This window comes from Cajanus cajan, chromosome 1, assembly GCF_000230855.2.
Source record: "Cajanus cajan strain Asha chromosome 1, NIPB_CcT2T_4, whole genome shotgun sequence".
Lineage (NCBI taxonomy): Eukaryota > Viridiplantae > Streptophyta > Magnoliopsida > Fabales > Fabaceae > Cajanus > Cajanus cajan.
This window is the reverse complement of record NC_138517.1, coordinates 35,500,972-35,518,635: the sequence shown is the minus strand read 5'-3', so window position 1 is coordinate 35,518,635 and position 17,664 is coordinate 35,500,972. Positions and strand designations below refer to the sequence as shown.

At 34.8% G+C, this 17,664-nt stretch overlaps 2 protein-coding genes across 3 annotated transcripts; one reads left to right on the top strand and one right to left on the bottom strand.

Moving 5' to 3' along the window:
* Window positions 1-1,137: 1,137 nt before the first annotated feature.
* On the top strand, window positions 1,138-8,658 carry LOC109815289 (protein FIP1). 2 transcript variants are annotated; one of them, XM_083059840.1, is made up of 15 exons: window positions 1,138-1,305; window positions 2,928-3,073; window positions 3,149-3,236; window positions 3,327-3,431; window positions 4,591-4,640; window positions 4,830-4,896; window positions 5,110-5,182; window positions 5,909-5,964; window positions 6,358-6,454; window positions 6,703-6,784; window positions 6,910-6,972; window positions 7,761-7,820; window positions 7,945-8,037; window positions 8,128-8,190; window positions 8,316-8,658. In XM_083059840.1, the coding sequence occupies exons 1-15, from the start codon at window positions 1,284-1,286 to the stop codon at window positions 8,427-8,429; spliced, it is 1,179 nt and encodes a 392-aa protein (XP_082915966.1). In that variant the 5' UTR covers window positions 1,138-1,283; the 3' UTR covers window positions 8,430-8,658. The 2 variants fall into 2 exon arrangements, with proteins under 2 accessions (XP_082915966.1, XP_082915969.1); XM_083059843.1 differs by having other exon boundaries at window positions 1,172-1,305; window positions 3,149-3,240.
* On the bottom strand, window positions 8,289-17,618 carry LOC109815272 (uncharacterized). The gene is made up of 5 exons (XM_020379937.3): window positions 17,279-17,618; window positions 17,065-17,139; window positions 16,868-16,937; window positions 16,594-16,745; window positions 8,289-9,130 (listed from the first exon to the last, which is right to left on the bottom strand). The coding sequence occupies exons 2-5, from the start codon at window positions 17,065-17,067 to the stop codon at window positions 8,981-8,983; spliced, it is 375 nt and encodes a 124-aa protein (XP_020235526.1). The 5' UTR covers window positions 17,068-17,139; window positions 17,279-17,618; the 3' UTR covers window positions 8,289-8,980.
* Window positions 17,619-17,664: the final 46 nt, after the last annotated feature.

Sequence of the window (17,664 nt, the reverse complement as noted above, 5' to 3'; positions counted from 1 at the left end):
GACAAATTAACTACAGATAATATAATAAAAAAATTTAATTAATAATTTAAATTTAAATTATTTTGAAATCATGTATAGAAAGAAATAGGAACTTAATCGAGGTCTAAGATAGAAATCATTTTTAAATAATTTAAAACTACCAAGTATAACCGATCTGTTCATAATAATTAATTGTTTTTAAGTTATGAAAGGAAAAAAAAAAAAAGTTAAATAGGATCATATAGTTCACGAACTTAAAAGCTCAGTGTAAAACCTTCCAAACTCTAGAAATATAGGTCTAAGATCCTTATTTGAAAATATATAGGTAGGTATACCATCCAACCTAACTATATCCAAGAAGTAGAATTTTGCTAATCTATCTATTGGATAGCATGTCTCAAATCTCATTGGGCAATAAATAAGCCAACTTGATAATTTATTTGCTATGACCTACATAGCATCATTTCCAGCTCACATTTTAAGAAAACCAAGAGCAAAGTCATGGTTGCACGATCTCTTGTTCTTTTAAGATTGCTGTAATGTTTCAATTTTCACTTATTTACAAACACCTAATCTCTCCCTTTCTAGGGCAATAAGTCCTTTCCTAGAGAGCAATAAAAGTCCATTACCCGAGCATAATTTAAATATGAATTAAATAAATATTATTTAAAATAAGAAAAACCATAATTTTTTTTGTATATAAAATCCATAAGTTAGTTTAAATTAATTATAAATCTAAATAGTTTATATTTTAGAAAATCAATTTAAGAGTATAAGATATATTTGATACACTTTAGGTAAAATATAAGGAGAATAACATCTCTCCGGTGTGGGTTCTTATAAGAACCAAATTGGAGTTCTTATATCACTTTATATGAGGTCTACCAGCTCTAAGTAATTTATACTAGATTTTTATAAATTTTGCTCTAATGATTATTCTTATCATCCACACTTTTATAATTTTTTATTTACACATCACCTTTTATAATTAAATTATTATAATTAAATATCAATTTAACAAAATATAATATTCAAATATGGATAAAAAATTAATTAAAATTTTCACACATTTATAATACATATAGAAACATTATATATTAAAAATAAACAAATTTCATATTTAAGAGAAATCACGGAGAGGCTCACATTTCTTCTTCATTCTCCACTTTCATTCAGGTTGCGGGGGAGGTGGGAAATTGGGGAACTGAGAGGCGCGCGGAGGCCGTTGTGCAGAGGTGGATGGAGATGGCACGCAGAAGCTGTCGTGAAGAATCCGGTCGTTCAGCAGCTTCTACACGACGGAGATGGTGACTCCCGTTGACGGAGGTGGCTGATTCCTTCTCATCAAATCTTCATTTTTCTCTCAATGAGCCTATTTTGGGAATGAATTTTTCCTCTTTTTTTCTTAAGCAACGGAGTTTCTGCAAGGAATTTTAGTATTTAAGCAACCCATTTTGCCACTAAATCATCTCCAATGCAAAATTTTAATAAGAAACAGCAGACATTAAGAAACAGCTAAACAATCTACACTAGAGATGTTCTAAGTCTTTTTACTTTATATTTTGATAAATAATGGTAATATACATAAAATAATATTAAATTTACTATAATATTTTTTTAATGACAATATGAAATTACAAATAATTGAATCATCTTAAAAAGAATTTGAAACTTGATTCAATAATTAACTTGTTAAACTTAGTTTATGAACTAAATAAACTTGAGCTAAATATTAAGTTTGGTAAATAAATTAGTAGAATTTGAGTTACATATAATTTAATTCATTTAGTTCATAAATTAGCTCAACACATAAATATATTAATATAATTAATATTTAATTTAATTTCAATTTATTAAAATTTGAAAAATTTTAGTTATAAATTTATAATAATAAAAAAGTGAATACTTTAGAATTTTATGATTATGGATTGTATTTACTATTATTTTATGCAAGTTAAAATAGTTTTTATTCATACAAATTTTGGATGTAATTAATTTTTTTTTAAGTTATACCTTGTAACTTTGCAAAATTAATAACATAAGTTATATTTTGTCTTTTAAAAAAATTAAATAATTATTTAATTTAAAAATATATTATTAAATTAAAATTTTGAAATATATAAGATTAAAAAAATTAACTCTTGATTCATGTAATTTGAGCTAATGAACTAAACTTAGTTGTTAATGAGCTTAAATCAAAATACTAACAAACTCGAATTGAGTCGAGTTTAAGTTAAAAATAAAAAATTCATATTGAATTATAAATTAAATCAAATATTATTAAATCAAACTAAATCAAATTATACTTAATTTGAATTATTTTCAACCCTAATAATAATAGTAGTGGTAACAAAAATGATAAGATAATAATAATTTTAATTCAATATTGACAACAATGTGGTAAAAGTAACATTAACAATAATAATAATGACCGATAGATATAAGATGTTGATAAGCAACACCAATAATAAAAGATAAAATGATGATACTTTTGTCAATCAGATATTTTATACTTAAAATACAAAAATTAAAATATTTTCTCATGATTTATTAAGTTATAAATGGTAAAACTTTTGTCTTGCTCTTTCTATTTTGTACTTAAAAGGCAAAAGTTAAAATATTTTCTCATGATTTATTGAGTTACAAATGCTAAAATTTTTGTCTTGCTCTTTCTCATCCGAATTGATTTGTTCATGATCTTTTTATTAATCAAACTTGAAATAATTAATAATCAAATTTATCTTCTTGTCCAATACTACAATTTTTAGCAAATTAAAGAAAACTAAGAGTTAATACAAAACAATATCGGGAGTGTTTTTTCTATTCTACCAATTTGATGAATAAAAAATAAAAAAAAATAAAAAAAAATTAATTTAAAATATAAAAATAAAAAATAAATGCAAAAAACAAAAATAATTAACAATTTAATTTGTTTATTTTTTTAAAAGAAAAAGAAAGTAGTATGTATGAGGGGAAGGGACACCGTTACAGTATTGGCGAGGTGGGGATCGAAGAACCCTGGAATCCAACCTCCGATGGCAGCAACGGACAGATACGCTTCTCCGGCCGCCGCATCGGCGGAGGACAACGCTCTGTGAGTCACCTCACCGCACTCTTCATTTGCCGCCATTGATGCATTGCACAATTCACTTTCACTTCCTTTTCGCAGCTTTCTCGATATACTGCACGAGGCTCCTCTCTTCGCTCACCGCAAGGCCGCGAGGGTTCTCGGGAGTGTCTTCTACTGCATACTATTGGCAAGTTCCAATCCCAATGCCTCATTTGGCAACATCTTATTATCAATTTTGCTTGCTTATTTATTTATTGTTTCCTTCCATTTTAGGCAGGTTATGCTACTTTGGCCATTGGAGCTCCCTGGATATTTCGCCCTGTTCAAGGACTCATCTCTCCCGTGCTTTGCAGCTGTGATGTGCTTCTTTTGCTGTTAACAGGTTTGGAAATCCGAATTGGAACTCTCCTCAATTAGGTTTTATTCGTTATGTTATTTCTAGACAATAAATGCTTTTTGCTGTGCCTGTAGGTCTTTAGTTTTCTTTGCTTGTTTAGAGCGTTTTTCTTTTCTTATTGCACTGCATTTTGCTGCTTTTGTCTCTGTCTGTTGAGATCTTCAGAATGCTAATTTTCCTTGTTACATTGATATGGATGCTATCCAGTTGTATTTAGCTTTTTCTAGTGATTGTGCTAACTGTAAAAAATTATTGTTCTGGCCTTAAGTCCGCTGACATATTAGAGTTGGCGCATATGAATTATTATCCACTTTGAAACTTGTATGGCCGTTATAGTTTTGTCTTGGAAAGATGTCATATTTTTTGAAAATCAAACATGAACCACTATACTGATTTTTTGAGAGAAGTTAGTGATAAGGAGAAAAATTATATGACTTAATTAATTTTCACTATAGCCATTTTGTCCAGGATTTTTTTTTCTTATCCATGAGAATCAATCTTAGTTCCAAGGGGCTTATTACTCATGTATCATGTTTAACCAACTGAGCTAGAACTCCTTGATTTTAGGAGCTGAATATGAGGATGAATAAGTCACCATCCTTTTCAACCAATTGTGCTAGGCCCCCTTGATTCCAGGAGTTGAATATGAGGATGAATAACCTTCTAAAATCAAGAGTGGCACCTGAGGAATTTGATGACTACTTCTTTAGAAGATGGCCCGGGAAAGTGGAAATAAATATGAAAATGTACAACCTGACAACAAAACAAAAAGTTAAACCGTGACCCATCGCTGCTTGTTGCATGCTTCACTTCGAGTCCCTTAATGTTTTGGGAGCCCCAATCAGATCCCTATAGAATACTTAAAAAAAATTATGTACTAATACACTGTCACTGGTTAAAGTTAATTTTCAATGTTGAGGTTTGTTGAACTTAATAGAATCGAAACTCAAGTGTAGAAAAATGCTTTTGGGTTTACATTATTATTATGTTCATAATTGCTATTGTATAAAGTTAACAATATTGCATGTAGCTTAATAAATATCAGTTTAATTTTACTAAGCATTATAACTTATAAGCTTGGTCTACTTAATATTCAGTGCATACAGTTTTATTATGTTTAAATGCCATACTTTTACTGTTTCAGGAATCTTTCAACAATACTTGGTTTATCAAGTACAGAAGATACGCTTGCAGGTAATTCTTGTAATGACAAGTACTTATTGTCACAGTAGTTTCTGAAAGTTCTGCAATGGCATAAGACCTATAAAATAATATAATTACCAATAGAATTTTTGCTGCAAAGATTTCTGAAAGTGTGAGTTATGTTTGGTGTTGTTTTATTGTTTGATTGTTTTTTCCTTCATCACCAACGTGATTTTTCAGGGATATTATAGTTTCAGCCAGAAGTTGAAATTTATTGTTCGCATACCCTTTTCTATTACAGCGTATGGTATGTATATATCAGTTTTTAGACTTACCTTTCAGATCATACTTAATATGTGAAGTCAATTGATATTTATCAAGAACCAACTCAAACCCAAAACTTAAATTGTTTGGTGGAGGCAAGTGAATGTTTTTATATTTTTTAACAATGTGGATAGTTTATATTATTTGAGTTGTTAATTATAATGTGCATGTTTTCAACAATTTGATTTAATGTCAGGAACTGCTGCAATGCTACTTGTCATAGTCTGGAAACCATACACTGGTTTTCTGTCAATCTCTGCAATATTGAGGTATATTTTCCTATTGGTTATACTTGCCCTTTTTAAATATTTTTCTAGGATAGATTAAACTAAAGTAAAAAATTGAATATTGGCAGGAGTATGTCAATGCCATTTCTAAATATGAAGGACTACATACTTAATCTGAATCTTGCTATGTCTAATAGGTGCCAACTGCAGGGAATATAGTCAATATACATTGAGGCTTTTTTGTATGTTTGGTGGAATGAGTATACAAAACTTAGTGTCATTTTAAGAATTAAGAGTGATTTTACTAGTAGATAGTGAGATTCGACAAATTGCAATGTACAGAGTTTCTAGCTGAAGTATGTATGCTTTTATAAGGAGACAGAGCTTGGTTGACATTTGACACTTTATACAGCATATAGCGTGTTTTTATCTCCCTGCGCCTTTCCTCTTGTCTAGTTGTGTTAGCAGTTGAACTTTTGGCATGGCCATAATCCAATTATATTCTGTTATTCACAATTTGCAATATATTTCCTTAGAGATTATTTTATTGTAATTTATGTATAAAATGTTATAACTCTATTATGCTTATTATCTTCCAAGGTTTGGTTTTTACCTAATGATACAATTCTTCACCATCAAGTTTTTGTTCCATGAGGCATATGACTTCCCTCTACTATTTTTCTTTAGCAAATGAATGGAAATTAGTTGTTCACTTTTTTTACTTTACCAAAATAATTGTCTTATTTTGGTTGTTTTAAAATTCTACAGGATTATTATGATAGTTGAAGCAGTAAGTTCTGGATGTTTTATGAGTCTTTACATCGGTAAGTTTTATATTTTATTTTTGGTTGGGGGTGAGATAAAGCTAGAAATTTCATTTTTGGTTTATTTATATTGGTCAAAATATCACAACTAAAAATTTAATAAAAAAATTTAACAATTTAAGAACATTTAAAGGAATACCTTGAACCCTCAGGTGTTACAGTCCCTCAAAAATCTAGGAAAATGTATTGATAGATAGTACTTGTATTTTAATAGATACTATTATATACAAAAAATTTAAAACAACTTTAAGAAATTTGTTTAAAGAGTATTATAAGTAGATACTGATATGTTCTGCTTAAATTTACCAATTTTATAATTATAAGATATCTTGTTCGTGTATAGTAGTAGTAGTTTTACCTTATCCTTTTTATCAACATTTTTGGTGCAAGCAGGTTACATACACCAGTACAATTCATTGAACTCACATCCTGATGTTCTGAAGTCTTTATACTCACCACTACAGCCATCAAGTTCTCTGGAGGGTCTAAGGCAAACACTTTGTAATTTAGTTTCTTTTTTAATTACTTTGTGACACAATATCCATGATTGATTTTCAAACCCAAAAATGAAAATAAATTGTTCTGCAAACAAGTATTTCTCCATGCATGATGATCTACTTTTTATGTATGCAACTTATAAGATCACTTTATGCCATTAACACAAATGCAAATCACATCTGCAAACACAAATCAAAATGTGGGTTCTTGGATTGTGAAGAAACATCTTTGATGCAATAGGTACCATGACGGTAGGCTCTCTGATCAGCAAATGGCTTTGCTGCAATATCAGCGTGAAAATCTTCATTTTTTGAGTGAGGAGGTATACAAAGAGTTGAAGCATTCATTTACTGTTGATTATATAAACTATAAATGATAATTATATTATGGACATTCCACTTATGATAATTCTTTTAATTAGTTCCCCATCAACATTTGGTCTTGCAGATCCTTCGATTGCAAGAATGTTTAAGCAAATATGAAAGAACTGATGATCGGAGCACACCACAGGTAACAATAAACACAGATAAACCTTTTTTTCTTCCTAGTATTTACTATTATTTTGTTATAAATTCCCATATGTTTATGTGTCTCTTACAATGGGCATGTGTTGTGGTTGTGTCAAGGTAAAATTTTCAAAAATAGGACTTTTTTAATCAGGGAGATTAGCAAGTTATGCAATAGCAAACCCTAAACCCTAAAATAGGACTTCTTTAATCAGGGTGAGACTAATTTAATTTTTAACTTCAAGGATCTTGAGTCAATACCTGAGGCTGATAGTAATAGTACTCCCTATTCTGTTGCTATCTTGGATGAATTCTGTAGATATTGTATCTGTCTGTATTTTGACTTTGCTTGTTTTAAGTATTAGCATTTGTAGGATATGTAAAGTTGAGGGATGTAGTTAATGCTGTTTCGTTTGTTTGATTCAATTAATTTTGAACCTGATTTCATGTCAATATTCTTGAGAATGTAGTTGAAATATTAGTTTACATAGGAATGGCAATAAGTCTGGTTGAGTTGGAGCCCAGGCTAAGACTCGGCTCACTTAGATTATGTCATGTCAGGATTGATTGATAAAAAAGTGAACCTAATTTATTGACTTGGGATCACGAGTCATGCCTTTTTTTTTTTGGCTAAATTACTTACGTGCTAGACTTGAATTGTAACCCAATAACATTTACATAATTAATTATAGAGCAGTTTAGCCAAACAAGGTTTGATATTGGTGTCAGAAAATATTAGTTGCTTCGTCCACATTTCCCCCTTTTTTGGGTAATAAATTGTTTATATTGCAGGTTGACCTTGCCCATCTACTAGCAGCTCGTGATCAGGAGTTACGGACACTTTCTGCAGAGGTACATACTTGTAAATGAAAACACAACGAATATTTTTTTAATGCCTCGAGTTGTATTTTAACCTTTTAGCAAATGTTACTGTTTAGTAGCTTCACAAACTATAACGACTCTTGAATTTATTCAGATGAACCAGGTGCAATCTGAGTTAAGGCTTGCCCGGTCCTTAATCGCTGACAGGGACTCAGAGATCCAGCATGTTCGCATGACCAACAATCAGGTATCTTTACAAAGTTTACTAATGCTAAAAGGTATGTGCTTTAACTAGAAGGTGCTTACAGTAGAATTCTTGTTATAATCATCACTACAGTACGTAGAAGAGAATGAGAGACTCAGAGCTATTTTGGGAGAATGGAGTACCCGAGCTGCCAAGGTATTATTCAATAATAGAAATATATGCGAACAGCTAGCAATCTACCATGTGTTAAAATATACTTAGGCTGGAATTTGTCGTTTAAGTATGTTCTGCTGAAACCTTCTAATATGATATGATTAAAGCTTGAGCGAGCACTGGAGGTTGAGAAGATGTCAACGCTTGAATTACAAAGGAAGCTTTCAACGCTAAGAAGTCAAACGAATACCTCAGCAGAAGCAACTGAACATGGAGCTTAATTCACTAGTAGGCAAATGCATATGGTACATAAGCAGTCCCAGTTCATGTCGAACATTTAACCTTGTTCTCACCATTTTAAAGAACACGTAGACGTGTCTACGGTACCTTCACAGTTGTAGAGAGATCCATTGTACATATTAGTTCAAAAAATGTGGTTTTATTTTTGTTTGGTAAGAGAAATACGTAATGATGTAATTTGATCGAGTTATCGTGCGCTATTATGCTCAATATTTGCATCAGTCCTAAAGATAAAATTGTGTTGTTTGAGCGAAGTCAATATACAATTTAACTCGTTTCATAAATCAAAAAATTTGTTACTTAGTAATGATTAATGACTTGATGGAAGCGATTATGTAATAAATATGGTCGTTGCTGCATAATTGAAGTGCTCAAAATTGTTTACTTTTACCATCGTAAAACAAGCAAAATTATGGCACGTGAGGCATTACAAAAACCACTTGGTCTATGACTATGACAAAAGGTCATCATAAACCATTTAATAATAGCCCATGCGCCTAAAACAAAAATTTTCAATTCTTTTATGATATGATTACAATGGGCTAACCTGTGAAAATTCATTCAAAAAGAGACACCTAAACACATTGTTGAAGAAATCACAACGTTTGGCAATGCCTCCCTCTCCAACTACAATATCCAAGTCATATTTGCAACCTCTTGTACAATCCGGGCAGTAAGTTACCTGTATTAAAGGAAATACATGTTAACTTATGAATTCAAAATTTCTGATGAGACACGGATGAGCTTTGCGAAGGACTTCGATAACACTAGCTCATCAAAACAACCCACGAAAAAAGTGAAGGACGACTCCATGGACGATGGGATGGAAGAGGATAACATAACTTGAGAGCACACTAGTGTCCAAACTCTTTCATACAAAGAATCTCTGCTGAACAAAAAGTATGATATGGTCTTGGAAGAAGACTTCCCAGAAATCGTGATGGATGAAGACCTGCCCGAAAATAGGTGGTATAAGGATGACGATCCTATCCCGCGACCTCATGAAAATGGCCCGGTTATTCCTCTCACTGACGAGGAGTGGGAAAGTTGGTCGGAACCTTGGAAGAAGATGTTGGTGGTGAAAGTCTTAGGTAAAAAGGTGAGCTTTTGCACTTTGGAGAATAAGTTACAGAGGTGCTGGACGAAGGGAGGGCCGATTTCTATCATCGACATGCCTGAAGATTTTTATCTGATAAAGTTCTCTAAGGAAGACTACCAGTTCGCCCTGTTTGAGGGCCCGTGGTTAGTCATTGATCACTATCTCATAGTGCAACGATGGCGCCCTTTCTTCCTCACACATGCGAAGAAGGTCCAAAAAGTTGCAGTCTGGATTAGGATTCCAAGAATGCCGATCGAGCTATATAATTCTAGGTTCTTGACTAGAGTTGGTAATATCCTTGGTACCATGCTAAAGATAGACAAACTTACATCTATCCAATCCCGGGGTAAGTTTGCTCGGATTTGCGTTGAAATGGATCTTCACGCTCACTACCAACCCACATTATGGTTAAAGGTCATCCTATATTCCATATTCTTGGAATATGAGGGCTTGCACTCTATTTGCTTTAAATGTGGCACATATGGGCACAAAAAGGAACAGTGTAACTTGGGACCGACTATTCCATCTTCTGGTCCAACAATGACCTCAACCATGAAATCTAATGCAGCACCGATGAACGCAGTGGGTTTGTCAACCAGTTCTCAAGAAAATAAATCCCAGCCACTAGAAGAGAGGGTTCAACAGTCTGAACGAAGAGATGACCACTCCTATGGCCCTTGGATGTTGGTGAAAAGAAAACCCCGTCGAAGGAAAACAAAGGGGTTGAGCAACTCAGGAGTTCCGATCAAAGGAGACCTCAGTCAGGAGGTGCCTAAGCTGCAAGAAACGACCAAACTTGCTTCCTAAATGAAACCCAGATTTCATGGGATCTTGTCGGACTCGAATCCTGCTGGAAAAGATCTCTCTGTAGAAGCAGTCCACACAGATGCCCAATACACCCCTCAAAAGTAGAGCATGCACATAGAGCGTATACGAAATAACATTGGAGGGAAAAACCCACAACAAAAGAACCCCACCGTTGGGCTTGAAAAAGGAAAAAATACCAAGAAACCCAACATAAAGGCCCTTGCTCGGGCAAAAAACATGGTTCCTCAGCCAGTGGACCCCACAAAGGTGGAGAGATTACAAACTTCCCTCGAGATTATTTCTGTAAAGGTCAATGAGGAGAGAGAAAAGGCCAAGGAGAGAGATAGAGATATGGTTAGACTTATGTCTATCTTAACAAAACAAAATGGTTTCTCGGAAATCGGTATCCCATGTTTGCACACTGTGAGCAGGATGTTGATGGGTTTGAAAAGGTTAATTCAGAGATTTTTGGTGATGCTACCATAGAGTCCAAGGCTGGATCAGAGTTACAGGGCCCAATTTCATGCATGAAACGTATTGGACCTACTCCCATGCATACTAAGGACGTTGAACATCCAAATATAGCTAAGGCCTCCCTTGCATCTTCTAAGACGCCACATAAACCCTCTACCTTATGATGAACATCATATCGTGGAACTGTAGGGGCACGACTAGCAAAATTTTCCCCACCCTTATCAAAGACCTTGCGAAGAATAATCATTCATCCCTTGTGGTGCTTGTTGAGACTCATGCCAACCATGATAGGTCTCTTCGTACTATCTCTCGATCTAGTTTTAACTGTTTTCACATCGTGGAGGCGAGAGGCCATGCAGGAGGGATCTGGATTCTGTGAAATACCTCGTCTTGGAGTATTGAGGTACTTGGTGATTCTCCTTTTAATGTTTACTTGAATGTGCAGTTTCGGGACTCTTCGCCTTGGCTTCTCACAGCGGTTTATGGAAGTCCCCAGGTTAATAATCATACCCTATTATGGAAACAACTGATTAATATTGCTACCTTGATCCAAGGGCCTTGGGGTGTGGTGGGTGACTTTAACTCTGTCTTGTACCCTCATGAGAGGGAGGGATCTCCTTGCCATTCTCTCCGTCGGGATTCTAGCTCTTTTAGAGATGTGGTTCATCAGTGTGGTCTCATGGATGCAAACTATGTTGGGTATCCTTTCACCTGGACTAGGGGCGAACAGAAAGCACGTCTGGATAGACTATTGATTAATCTACAATAGAGAACCATGTTCCCAACTGCTGCTGTCTTTCATCTACACCCTCTTAAATCAGATCATGCTCCTCTCTTGATTAAGATGGAAGAAGAAGTTGGCCCAAATCGTAAACGTAGACCTTTTCGATTTCAAGCTGCTTGGTTTACCCATGGGCTCTTTGAGGAGTTTGTTAAAAGTAATTGGCCTTCCCCAGAGCCTTGGGATCGCCATATTTCCTTGTTCTGCAACTCCCTTAGAGATTGGAATGAACACGTTTTTGGGTCCATCCACAAACAAAAACATATTATTATGCGTCGTCTAAATGGCATTGCACGGGCCAAACACCCTAATAGACCTCTCAACCCTTTCTTAGCCACGCTTCAACGAAACCTCTGGAAAGACCTTGAGACCATCTTGTTCCAAGAAGAATTATTGTGGTACCAAAAATCACGATCAAAATGGCTTACTTTTGGGGATAGAAACACTCATTTCTTCCACTGTTCTACCATTATTCGTAGAAGGAAGAACCATATTCTCAGTATCCAGGACACAAATGGATCATGGGTTTATACTAAGGATAACTTAGAGAGCATGGTCACAAACTTCTATAGAGATTTGTTCTCTTCTGATGGGGGTTATCAACCCCTCCCTTTATCGAACCTCTTCCCGAAGCTTAATGAGGTGCAGCTCCAAGAACTCTCTAAAGAGGTTTGTTCATATGAGATCAGAAGGACACTCTTAAGCATGGGAAACTTTAAGGCTCCAGGAGAGGACGATCTTCATGCTGCATTCTATAAGCACCAATGGGACGTTGTAGGCTCATCTTTATGCCAACATGTTCAAGACTGTTTTAAAGATCCAACAAAGATCAAATCCATAAATAAGACATTAATATGCCTTGTTCCCAAGATTGATCATCCTATAAATCTCTTGCACTTTTGACCAATAAGTTTATGTAATGTTTCTTACAAAATCCTTACCAAAGTGATAACTCAAAGACTCAAGTTTGTTTTGGAGGAGTTGATCAGCCCTGTTCAATGTAGTTTTGTGCCTCACCGTCAGAGCAGAGACAATATTATCATCATGCAGGACGTAATACTCTATGAAGACCAAGAGAGGTAAGGGGGGTTGAATGGCCATTAAAATTGACCTTGAAAAAGCCTATGATAAATTATACTGGGAGTTTGTTGTTGATACCCTCCATGATGTGGGCCTCCCACAAATTCTGATCGAGATCATCCAAGGCTGCATTAGTTCTTCGTCTATGCATATGCTATGGAACGAGGAAGCTCTTGAGTGTTTTACACCGTCTAGAGGACTTAGACAAGGGGATCCAATATCTCCACTTCTCTTTGTCATGTGTATAGAACGTTTATCGCAACTCATTGAAACCAATGTGAAATCAAAGGCTTGGAAACCTATCCGACTTTTCCAAGGATGGCCCGTCCCTATCTCACCTAGCCTTCGCAGATGACCTTGTTATATTTGCCGAGGCCAAAATGGACCAAGTGAGGATTATCAACGAATGTTTCAATACTTTCTGCACCAGTTTTGGACAACGAGTGAGTCATGCTAAAACTAGAGTGTTCTTCTCTAAAAATGTCCCATGCAAACACAGTTGGACCTGAGTGAGAGCCTTGGTTTCCAACCTACTTCAAATCTTGGAAAGTATTTGGGTATTAATATCTTTCATTCCAGAGTTACTAAGTCTACCTTTGCTAGCATGATTGAAAGAGCTGAACATCGCCTTAGTGCTTGGAAGGCCCGCACCCTTTCTATTGCTGGAAGATTGACTCTTACTCAATCTATTCTGACTTCTATTCCTTCTTACTGTATGCAGTCTTCCTTTATCCCTAGGTTCATTTGTGACGAGCTCGATAAGCTTTGTCGTCGTTCTATATGGGGAGGCAATGATGATTGTAGAGGAGTTCATTTAGTAGATTGGAATAAGTTGTGTACTCCAAAGGATAGGGGAGGATTATCCCTCAGACCTACTAGAACCATAAATAATGCTTTCATGCTCAAATTGGCTTGGGAAATTTGCACAAACCCTTCTACTCTTTGGGTGCAAGTGCTCAGAACCAAATATAAATGTGGCCCCAATATCTTCCTAGTAATATCCCGCTACCGTGACATATCTAACTGTTGGAGAGGGATTCTACATATAGGATGTTTTCAAGAACAATGTGGTTTGGAAACTAGGTAGAGGGAACCTCATTAGATTCTGGGAAGATAACTGGATTCCCACATTAGGGTCTCTTTGTGACAAAGCCATGTTTCCAATCCCAAATTATCAATTACTTTGGAAAGTTCGCGATTTGGTAACTAAAGATGGTGGTTGGGATTTTGCCCGCTTTCAAAACTTTCTTCCTCCTAATATTTGTAATCTTTTTGGCTCTATCATACCCCCCTCAATATCTCGAGGACCAGATACTCTGATTTAGAAACCCTCTCAAGATGGTTTATTTTCCATAAAATCAGCAGTGCATGTTGAGCTTAGGAGAGCTTAAAGAGTTTTGATGATCACAACATGAGAACAACAACTTGGAGCACAAGAACAAAGTCAAAGAAGAATCAAGAAAATGCTATGAAGTGGATCTATGTAATAGAACTTGGGAAATAAATTGTTTGAATGTGTTTTTATATTGTGTGCTAAGTATGCTTTGTGCATGAGCAAAATCTTATCTAAAACAAGTAGAGAGTATATGATGATGATTTAAAAACATTGGAAAGTTATTTTGAGTCTTAAAATGAAGTTTTAAGAACTAACTCAAAATAATCGATTATTGCTAAATATAATCGATTATTCAGCAAATAGGCTAAGTGGAATGCCTTGCTGTAATAATCGATTATTTGCCAAAATAATCGATTATCCCAGGAACAACTCTCTAGAATAATCGATTATCCAGCAAAATAATCGATTAAATTGTTCTTGGTTGGTTTCCAGAAAACCTGAAGAACAAAATAATCGATTATTCTTTAAAATAATCGATTATCTGGGTCTGAAACTTTTATAAATAGTTTGGACTTTGAGAAACTTCAGACATGAGTTAGAACTGATAATCATTTTGTGAAAAACACTTGTGTGAGTCTTTGTGACATCTTGGAGAGTTTTCTTTGTGAAATCCAAGAGTAAAAACATTTGCGAAAAGCTTGTGAGAAGATCATCATCATCATCATATTCTTGAAAGAAGAAGATAAAGATTTGTTCAAGAATTCTAGGTGAATTAGTTCCTTTTATTCTTTGTGAATATTTGTGAAAAATCTTGAGAAGGGTTTCTCAAGTAGTAAGGTTTCTTGTAGTGGGTTCTACAAGGGGTGCTTTCTTGAGGTCAAGAAAGTGGATATCTTTTACTATTGAAGTATATGCATGTGTGTGTGCTTGTAAACCTTCTTGCTTAAAGATAGTGGAACAAATCTTAATCAGGTGTTGATTAAGGACTGGATGTAGGTCACATGTGGAGTGGCTGAACCAGTATAAAAGACTTGTGCAATCTTCTTCAACCTTATCTTTTATTTTGTGTAATTTCTTGGTTGAACTTTAAAGAAGATAAAACTTGATTAACAAGAGTATGTGAATCTTGATGGTTTAAATCTGTAATTGAACATTATTGTTGAACCTCATTATGTTGTAATCAAGTGAGCATATTGTATTCATATTTTCATAACAAGTCTTTAAAAGAGCTTCATTTGGAAATTCTGTCATAGAAAAGTTTTGATTGAAATTAAGATCCAAAATACTCTGATAAATTTTTAACGGGTCATTGAATCCAATTTACCCCCCCTCTTGGATTGTGCCATTCTTTTCTAACAATGCATACTCTCCAGGACCATAACCATCAAACTCCCCATAGTAGCAATGTTTTCAAGGTCTTATGGAAATGGCCCGACCTCAATGGATCCGATTTCTCCTCTGGAAGATTGCTAATAATGCACTCGTCACGAATAAAGCTCGTTGTAAGCGTCGCATGGTTCAACATAATATTTTCCCGATCTGTAATTCCCAATCTAAAACCACCTTGCATGTCTTGCGAGACTGTCCTCCTATAGAACTCCTTTGGAAAAGATTGTTGCACCATTCCAGTGATCATTTCTTTCAAGTAACAGATTCTCAACAATGGATCCTTCTCAATATCGATGGACGATCTATATGTAGAGGGAATTGGGCTTTGGTCTTCGGGGGGTCATAACTGATCTGCTTTGGAAAAGGAGTAATGAATTTATATTCTCAAACAAATGGGAATTAAATTCCTCCTTACTTGCCAAGAAGAATAAAGTTGTGGATCAGATTGAACATGCAAAATTGGAACAAGGATTAATCTTTCAAATACAACGCAAGGTGGCAAGGGATAACTCTGCAGTCTCTAAACTGACTCACAAAGCGGCTTGTGGTGGTTTACTCTTACATGAATCAGGACTCTTTACAGGAGGTTTCTCTCGCCCTCTAGAATTAACTTCTGTTATACAAGCAGAATTATGGGCCATCTTCTATGGTCTTAGGTTGGCTCTAGCTAAGGGTTTCACCTACATAGTTGTTTTCTCAGATTCTATTCAAGCTCTCAATTTGATTGATCGAGTGACTCAACTCAGAGAATCTAATTCTCTGTTAGAATCCATCACCTCTCTCATTGGAATGGCTCAAGCAATGAAGTAGAATCATATTAGTAGAATCCAAAACATGGCTGTTGATTCTTTTGCAAAATATGGTCTCCCTCTTGAGGATGACGCTTGTATTTTCGAGTCTCCTCCACTCTTTGTGACTAGGTTTCTAAACTCTTCCTCTATCAAAGATAGTTTTCACGTATAATCATTTTTTTCTCAGACTTTTAGCCCCTTTATATCATAAAAAAAAAAAAGGAAATACATGTTATACAATACTGTAATTCACATAAGAAATACATTCTAACCAAATAATTCAATACATGAGTGGGTTATTAGAGACTAGAGCAGATTTTTAGGTCAATATAAACCTTTTTGGTCTTGATAAGAGCATCAGAAGAGGACTATTTCTTCATTTACAAACCTCTAGTAACTTGGGTTGGAAAGAGCTGTCTAATATGACATCTAAACCATACATTGCCCTTGATGATGGACTATGCATCTCAGGATGAGCAACAGCAGCTGCCACCAATCGAATCATATGCTTTACCCTTGTGTGTATATCCAACCATTTAACTGAGAGATACGGGGACAGGAATTTGTATCAAGAATTCATTCAATATGTATCCATGTTGTGCATGCCATTAAAAGCTCATCTTAAATGTGGCAGATAATAAACATGAAGCAGTCCCCATTACCTCGGTGTTGTTCCTCAAATTCCCTCACAAAATCGTTAACTTTCTTACGGTTTATTCTTCCGCAATAATTCTGTAATCCATGAAGTGACTATTAAAAACTTGTAGAGAAAAAGAAAGCACTGAAATATTAAATATTTCAATTTCATCAAGTTTCATCTGAAATCTTGTTGCTAAATAAAATGGTACTCAAGACATACCATAACAGTGAAGTGAGTTTCATATTCAAAGAAACTACTTCTGTCCAAAGAATATTAGTTGTTGGCTATCCTAACCTGAAAATGAAATATAAATCCTATTTCCATTAGTATCTTTTAAGAGTATAACAAAAATAAAGAGGCTCAACAAATTTTCTTCAGAGTCCATACGCATTAAGTTACTAAATGTTAGAACTCGAAAGAAAAATCAGTGTACCCAGAAACACTCTGACTGGAATATCTCGAGATGGTGCATCCTCCGAACCAGTACTATGTAACGGAGATCAAACTTTTTCCCCCGGAATGAGCCGTATAATTGCAGGCAAATTATCAGTTACAGTAGTATCAATTGTTGGGGCCATGTTCCAAGGTTTTAAGAACCAAAGATTGTCAAGTCCTTCCTTTTTGATGGGTTATTTTAGGGTTTAGGAACCCTAAACTTGTCCATATTATTCCCCAAAATTGGTTGTGAAACTTAAATTATAAATTTCCAGTTCTGGCAACTCCTTAATAATCACACCTGCAAGCTCCCCATCACTAGAAGACAAAAGTAAAGCAATTTTAGCTCCCTTTAACAGGAGTGAATACGTGATTTAATTATTA

What these genes read in the sequence shown, in the direction of transcription:
- LOC109815289 (XM_083059840.1), top strand. Translation starts at nt 1,284, where the DNA reads ATGGTGACTCCCGTTGACGGAG. An exon ending in GGTGACTCCCGTTGACGGAG is followed by an intron (nt 1,306 to 2,927) that starts GTGGCTGATTCC and finishes TTTTTTTAAAAG; the next exon opens with AAAAAGAAAGTAGTATGTAT. An exon ending in GGAGTACCCGAGCTGCCAAG is followed by an intron (nt 8,191 to 8,315) that starts GTATTATTCAAT and finishes ATATGATTAAAG; the next exon opens with CTTGAGCGAGCACTGGAGGT.
- LOC109815272 (XM_020379937.3), bottom strand. An exon ending in ATTTGAGGAACAACACCGAG is followed by an intron (nt 16,746 to 16,867) that starts GTAATGGGGACT and finishes CGTATCTCTCAG; the next exon opens with TTAAATGGTTGGATATACAC. An exon ending in TCCAACCCAAGTTACTAGAG is followed by an intron (nt 9,131 to 16,593) that starts GTTTGTAAATGA and finishes CCTTTAATACAG; the next exon opens with GTAACTTACTGCCCGGATTG.